The 8164-nt window shown below is 38.8% G+C and overlaps 1 protein-coding gene across 1 annotated transcript; it reads left to right on the forward strand.

The window, feature by feature from the left end:
• Nucleotides 1-2701: 2701 nt before the first annotated feature.
• Nucleotides 2702-6409, forward strand: LOC134233326 (uncharacterized protein K02A2.6-like). Its single transcript, XM_062715293.1, has one exon. The coding sequence runs from the start codon at nucleotides 2702-2704 to the stop codon at nucleotides 6407-6409; it is 3708 nt and encodes a 1235-aa protein (XP_062571277.1).
• Nucleotides 6410-8164: the final 1755 nt, after the last annotated feature.

Raw genomic sequence — 8164 nt, forward strand, 5'->3', positions numbered from 1 at the left:
CATTCTTGAAATTCGTTTTCTATCATATTGATTTTATTGTTCAATGTACCGATCTGTTCATCTTGTTTTTTCTGATTTTCAAGAATTGTATTCAGTATACACATAATTTGATTATCATTTTGTGTACTACCGCTGTTATGGACATCGGCCACAACTTTCACAGGTTTTTTTGTCCCGCTGGACCTTGTACTTGTAGCGCTTACCGTACTACCGACAGAACTACCATGTTTCTTAGTCTTTGTTCCCTGAACCTCGACTTTAGAGTTCTTTTTAGTAACATCGTTACTTTTACATGTTCCGTCCGTCTTTTCTGTGTCTACTTCTTCTTCAAAGCAAGTAGTACTCCGTAATTGTTTCTTTTGAATCATCTGTTCCGCCATTTTTACGACTTTATCATAAAGTAGTCGAAGAACCGCTTTATGGTAGTCGTAAACACAAAACTCCTCGAGTTTTGTAGATAATAGTCGTAAAAAAAACAAAACTCCTCGAGTTTTGTAAGTAAGTATATCTTATCAATGTGTCAAACGAAAAAATAGTTAACCACGTTAACTAAGACACGAACTGAAGTTGCTAATTGAAGGACCACGTCCTTCTTCGTTCATAACTCGTACCACACTGAGGTTGCACATGCGTACTACTATCTCACATAATTCCGGAAGTAATTATGACGAAATAGAATTAAAAACATGTGAAAGATCCACCATAAACATGCAGTGAATTGATAAATACCATGTTTCTTTTAATCAAGAACAATTGAAGTAATTACGAAAGAAACACAATGTGTAAAAAAATTGTATAAAAACATTTTTATTGGAATTACATTGTTATGGAATGAACTGTGTTGTTTCGTTATGATCATTTTTACAATAATGTTAGGTGTGGTATATAATTGCCTCTGGACAGGGAATTGATATAAAATTAAACAAACTGTAAAATACTGGTGGAGATGATTATTATACAATATCAGTTGAGCATTATATACAATAGCGTGTATAACTTAATGTCAGTTTCATAACTCTAAAAAAAGATTAAATGTCATGTATGAGTTGGCTATTTGGACAATCAGAGTTAAATATTAACTTGAAGTTAAAGTAAAGAGAATGTTCAAGTTTGTGTAGATATGATTTTTTTCTATAATGGTTTATGCATTGGAACCCTGTGCTATCAATTGATATAATTTATAAATCCTTTGTAACTTGTATGATATTTTGTTAATCACTATAAAATAGAAATAAAATATAAATTATGATTATGTTTTTCTCAATGGGATAAAGAAATTTGGAGTGAAAAAACCTAAGCTCTCTATACATTTTAATGAGAAAAATTAAGACCATGAGACTATTTTTTTTTATTTTGGTTAACATTGGCTATTAACAATGTTCAGGATAGGTCTACATTTTAAACGAAATGCCCTTTTACTAGAAAAAGAATCAGCCAGTCACATGAGTGATTAATATTAAAATACACTGACCCTGGGTACCCCCCCCCCCTTTCTCCCAGCTCGACCTCTCATCTGCTTGTATGTCAGAAAGTCTATGGTTTTGCCATGGAAGATTGGGGCCCTGATGATAACACGGCGGGCAGGAAGATTGACCCCGGAGGACAGGGTGGAGGTAGCTACCAGGACCTTAACTGACACCTGTCTGAAGGCCCCTCTAAAATATCTCTCTCATCAGAGGTCAACCTGCAAGATAAAAGGTAAAGACCTGCAAGATCAAAGGTCAAATCTACAAGACCAAAGGTCAAACCAGCAAGATACAAGGTCAAACCTGCAAGATCAAACTTGCAAGAACAACTCACTAGTACCCCCGGTGTTAATGATAGATCTGAAATATGATTAGCACTACTCAAATGAAAAAAGTGCCATGAATCATTATTATTACTAAAAAAGTTGGATTATTACTGATACTGTGTTGTCCTTACTGATTAATACTGATATTACTGGCACAGTGATATCATTATGGTTATTGTTGATAATTTTAGCTGTTAGTGATAAATACTGATAGTTACTCTGGTATTTACTGTTGAGTTTGATAGATACAATAACCAAAATTGGCAAAATATTTGTCACATTCTTTTGTTTCTTGTTGAATGCAACCTGTTGAAAAATATGAAGATAACAAACAGCGAAGAGTATTCAAGACCAAAACAGGAGAGAATAGGAGCAGAGCAAGCACAGACCTCCAAAACATCAGAGGTGAGTGTAGTGTATTGATATTATGTTACAGTGTTAAGGGAAGTAACTCTAATTCGTGTTATGTATAATTGTATAAGAGTTTGTGTGCAAGAGTTATGGTTCTTAGTGTGGGTCAGGTGTCAGTGTGTATCCGGCATGAGTAGTGCGTGCATGGACGTCAGGGTGGAAGCATGTGCTTGTATGTTATCTGTCTACGTGAATAAAATGTAAAACTGATTCAATTCGAGTAATTCTTCACTGGCGACGAGGAAAACGAAAACTACAAGATGGCTACACTAATAGAACTCAACGGAGTTGGGAAATTTAATCCAAATGCTGAACCTTCACAAATAAATCAAGCCTGGAAAAGGTGGCACCGAAGTTTTGAACTTTTCGCTGTTGGAAAAGGGGTGAGTGACGCTGAACAAAAAAAAAGCATTACTTTTGCACTGTGCTGGACCAGAAGTTCAAGACATATTTTATACGTTGAATGTTGAACAAGCAGGCGATAATGACAATGTGTATATGTTAGCTGTGAAAACGTTAGATAAACATTTTGAGAATAAAGTCAACGTTCCGTATGAACGATATGTGTTCAGGAAAATTCTACAAACCGAGAGTGAAACAGTAGAACAATTTATCACAAAATTACGGCAACAGGCTGTGTATTGTGACTTCACAAATCAGGATGAGCAAATTCGGGATCAAGTGATTGAAAAGTGCAGATCTCATAAAATAAGAGCCAAGTTGTTAGAGAAAGGAAAAGACTTGACTTTAGAGCAATTGAGGACAATAGCAGTTACATTTGAGATGACTGAAACACAGGCTAGGCATATGGACACTGAAATTGTGGCATCAGTAAACAGAATTCAGGGACATCGTGAAAAAACTGACAAACAGAAACACAGATTTCAGGACAAGAAGTGTTTTCGTTGTGGACGAGAGGGGCATTTTGCAAAGGACGTATCGTGTCCTGCTCGGAATAAGGAATGTCGGAAGTGCGGAAAAGTTGGACATTTTATTAAATGCTGTTTAACAAAGAAACCCGTAAAAGGCAAACCAAGCAAAGGTGGGAATATACACAAAGTGGACTATTCTGAAGTGGATTCCGACTCAGAAGTATACGTGTTTAGTCTGAAAACAGGACATACATCATCAGACAAAGTAAAAGTCAGTGTAGGAGGAAATCCTGTAGAATTTGTCATTGATAGTGGTGCATCAGCTAACATTATTGATAAAGAAATCTGGGAATATCTCAAGAAGAACCGTATCAAGTGTCACTCAGAGAAGTGTGAAAAGAAACTTTTTGCTTACGGATCCACAGAACCGTTGAAATTATTGGGTAAATTTAGAGCCCAAACGTCAATTCAGGAAAATGGAAATAGTAGAGAAGAGGAGTTCTTTGTACTAAATGGTACAGGACCAGCGTTACTAGGCAAAGAGACAGCTATGAACTTAGGAGTTTTGAAACTCGGAGTAAACACAGTTCAACCAACTGACTTCATTCATGAATATTCCGAGTGTTTTCAAAGAATTGGAAAACTCAAAGACTTTAAGTTGAAGTTACATATTGACAAGAATGTGAAGCCAGTAGCTCAAAGCATGTACAGAATTCCATACAGTTTGCGAGATAAAGTAGGAGAACAGTTGGACGAACTTGAGTCTCAGGATATCATTGAACGAGTTAATGATCCTACACCGTGGGTCAGTCCAGTCATAATTGTACCGAAACCCAATGGTGACATTAGATTGTGCGTCGACATGAGGCAAGCCAATGCTGCCATTATTCGTGAACGGCATCCTATTCCAACAGTGGATGACATACTCTACATGGTGAATGGTAGCCAAGTGTTTAGTAAGTTAGACCTTAGAAGTGGATACCATCAAATTGAGCTGGAAGAGTCGTCAAGGGAGATCACTACATTCGTTACGTACAAAGGTCTCTACAGATATAAGAGACTGATGTTTGGTATTTCATCAGCTCCAGAGAAATATCAGCAAGTGATTTCGCAAGTGTTTCATGACTGTGAAGGAGTACAGAATATATCAGACGATATTGTAATCTATGGTCGTGACAAAGCAGAACATGATGAGCGACTTCGCAAAGCCTTACAGAGACTCAAAGACAAAGGTCTGACACTAAATCTAAACAAGTGTGAGTTTAGGATGAACAAGATAACATTCATGGGACATGTCTTGTCAAAGAATGGTATAGGACCGACTAGTGAAAGGATCAAGTCGTTACTCAACGCTAAAGAGCCAACAAATGCATCTGAAGTGAAAAGTTTCCTTGGACTTGTAAACTTTAGTGCTCGTTACATACCAAATCTTGCTACTGTGGCAGAACCACTCAGAAGACTGACAAAGAAAAATGTGAAGTTTGTCTGGACAGCCGAACAGAAGAAAAGCTTTGACACTCTAAAAAGTTGTTTGTCAAATGTGAAAACTTTGGGACATTACAGACTAGATGCAGAAAAAACTCAGTTAGTGACAGATGATAGTAATGTAGGCCTGGGAGCTGTCTTACTTCAAGTCAACAAAGGTGAAACACGGGTCATCAGTTATGCCAGTCGTACGTTGTCAGCGGCCGAACGCAATTATTCGACAATCGAGAAAGAAGCTTTGGCAGTCGTATGGGCATGTGAGAAGTTCCATATCTATCTATACGGGGTGGATTTTGAATTAGTCACAGATCACAAACCATTAGAAGTGATTTATGGAAGAAAATCCAGACCTAATGCAAGAATTGAAAGATGGCTATTAAAACTTATGGCTTACAACTTCAAAGTACGTTATTCACCTGGACATCAGAATATCGCAGATGCGTTATCACGGTTGGTGGACAAGAAACCTGTAGAAAACAGTAATTCCAGAGACACTGAGCAATATGTGAAATTTATTGCAAGGGAGGCAACCCCTCAGGCACTGTCGACTCGAGAAGTAGAAGAAGCTTCACGGAGGGATGAAGAACTTATTCGAGTTCGGAAATTCATCAAAGAGGGAAAGTGGGATAAATCATGTGTTGATTATTACCCATTCCGAGATGAACTTTGTTGTATTGGATACGTGGTGTTACGAGGATCCAGAATAGTGATTCCGAGAAATCTAAGGAAGCAGTGTGTACAGTTAGCTCACCAGGGTCATCTAGGAATCGTTGGGACGAAACAGCAGTTACGTACTAAAGTGTGGTGGCCTGGGATGGACAAGGAAGTGGAGAAGTATGTGAAATCGTGTCACGGATGTCAGATTACCAGTGCGTTTCCGAAACCGGAACCAATCAGTCCTACTCCATTACCAACAGGGCCATGGCAAGAATTAGGTATTGATATTCTTGGACCGTTAACATCTGGACAGTATGTGTTAGTTGTTGTTGATTATTACAGCAGATACTACGAGATTGAAGTTACCAAGGATATTACAAGTGAGAAAATCATTGATTCGCTGGAGGGAATGTTTTGTCGACATGGACTTCCATTACAAATAACTTCTGATAATGGACCCCAGTTCAGATCTAAGTTATTCAAGGATTACTTGACAGATAACTGTATAAAGCACCGAGCAGTTACACCGTTACATCCTTCAGCAAACGGGGAGGTAGAACGACAAAACAGATCGTTGATGAAAAGAATTCGGATTGCACAAGCCGAGTCTAAAAATTGGAAGACCGAAATCCGCAAATATCTATTTGCATACAGAACGACTCCTCATACTACGACAGGAGTACCACCTGCGGAATTGATGTTCCGTCGTAAGCTTAGGACAAAGCTACCGCAAGTGGAAAATCTACAAGAAAACGACTATGATGAGGGAGTGCGCGATAAGGATGCGTATTCTAAACACAGGAACAAGATTTATATCGATGAGAAACGTGATGCACAGGAGTGTGATTTGGAGCTAGGAGATTCAGTCCTCTTGAAGAAAGCGACCAAGGACAAAATGGATACACCATATCACGTGGAACCGTATACACTCGTACAGAAAACCGGAAACAGCTGTGTTGTTAAATCACCAGAGGGAGTGTTAGTGAAGCGAAATAGTGAATTCGTGAAAAAATATCAGGAACCGGAAAGTGTGTCCGATATTCCAGAGAATCCGAGTGATCTTAGAGAACCGAGTGTTGAGTCTAGTGCTAATAGTGATGATGTTCCGTCCTCGGCTCCAGAAACTCCGAGTGTTAGAAGGTCTACCCGTATAAGGAAACTACCGCAACGTCTTAAGGACTTCGAACTGTGAAATATTTCCGTGTGAATGTTATTGACTATAAGTTTATTATATCTGAGACTGTAAATTGTAAATGTTTTCTAGCATAATATTGGACAGTAATTTCTTTTCAGTAATTCATTTATTTTGAGAAGTGTAAAAGTTTATTCTTAGAAAAGGGGGTATTGTAGTGTATTGATATTATGTTACAGTGTTAAGGGAAGTAACTCTAATTTGTGTTGTGTCACTTGTGTGTAAGAGTTTGTGTGCAAGAGTTATGGTTCTTAGTGTGGGTCAGGTGTCAGTGTGTATCCGGCATGAGTAGTGCGTGCATGGACGTCAGGGTGGAAGCATGTGCTTGTATGTTATCTGTCTACGTGAATAAAATGTAAAACTGATTCAATTCGAGTAATTCTTCAGTGAGATCATATAACAGATGCATAAGCTGACAATCATATTACCTGCGTGATGATATGCCACCCCATATGGCACGGTCTTCCCCAGGGTAGAGTCTAACCCCACAGGAGTCCTCCTCAGTTGTTCTACGGCATAAATCAGGGAGGGTCTGTTCAGGGGTAAAGAGAAGGAACAGTCTGGTTCAGGACCTGACAATGTATAGAGTTCATCATAGAGTAAAGTATGATTAATCACGGGATAAAACAGAACTCATCACAAAGTAAAGCAGAATTAATCATGGTTAAGCAGAATTTACAAAATTAATCAGAATGTATCAAATATTGAACCTTGATAATTTATTGATTGTACCTCTGACCCATCATAGAGACAATCTGTAAAACGTACCTCCCCACACAAACATCATTAACTTCAGAAAACACCTTTTCTTTTTCCTTTCATACTCACCTTTCTTCAGATGTTATAGAACTTCCTGGCAATTGTCTCTGCCAACTTCTCACACCAGTTCTTTGTCGGACAGAAAATAAGCACTGAGTGTCCGCAACAAATGTTTCTAAGCACAGCAGAATCACACACCACTCTAAGATCCACCTCTCTGATTTTTTGTAGACTGGAATCAAAGATGTCTGCCCCCCAGTTTGACACACTCCGTGAGAGGTACAGGGCGGTAGTCTGTGGAGTAGAGCGTGGCGTCCAGCCAGTGAGATAGAAGGTCAAGGTTAGGCAGGGTGGGACTCATACCTACAATCTGAACTCATTCTGTAGAGCTTTAAAGAGGGAAAAAATATCAAAGTACATGTATATTCTTTTAAAACATAATTGAAATGTCAAAACATTGCCATTTAGTAAGTTAATCTATGGTGACCTTTATCTCTGCCATGTTACCCCCTTATGGCAAAGTCCTGGTTTATTACCCAGAATCCTCAGTATCGGATGTTATTGTAGGCTTTTTCGGACTGGGGAATCTGATCTTGGTGAGCATCAGTTCTAGCAGGTACCCCCTGTGTTGATTTCCTACAAGGTGTAACTCGTCCACTGTGATATTAAGAATAACTAAAGCTTCTATTGCAACAGTGATATTAAGGAAACGCAAAGCATTCTGAGACAGAGGGATGTGTCTATGGAGCTTCCGCCTCCTCCTCCTATTGTAGACGATCAGCCAGGGCCAGATTTCGGTACTGTGCCTTTGCCCTCAATGAAGGGCCTAACGATTCACGATGGCCCTGAGAGTACCTACTGTACGACAGAGGACATTATTCATATTCAACAGAAGGCCCAGCAGGCCAAACAAGGAATAAATAGAATCTCAGAGAAGTATGATGCCTTGAATAAATTTGGTCCTCAGGGCAAAAGTAACTTATCTGGGAGTAAAGA

Source organism: Saccostrea cucullata, unplaced genomic scaffold, assembly GCF_032062105.1.
Source record: "Saccostrea cucullata isolate Sc308-1 unplaced genomic scaffold, CSIRO_AGI_Scuc_v1 ctg4048, whole genome shotgun sequence".
Taxonomy (NCBI): Eukaryota; Metazoa; Mollusca; class Bivalvia; order Ostreida; family Ostreidae; genus Saccostrea; species Saccostrea cuccullata.

Excerpts from the sequence above, each read along its gene's own strand:
- LOC134233326 (XM_062715293.1), top strand. The coding sequence starts at position 2,702 with ATGTTAGCTGTGAAAACGTTAGATAAACATTTTGAGAATAAAGTCAAC.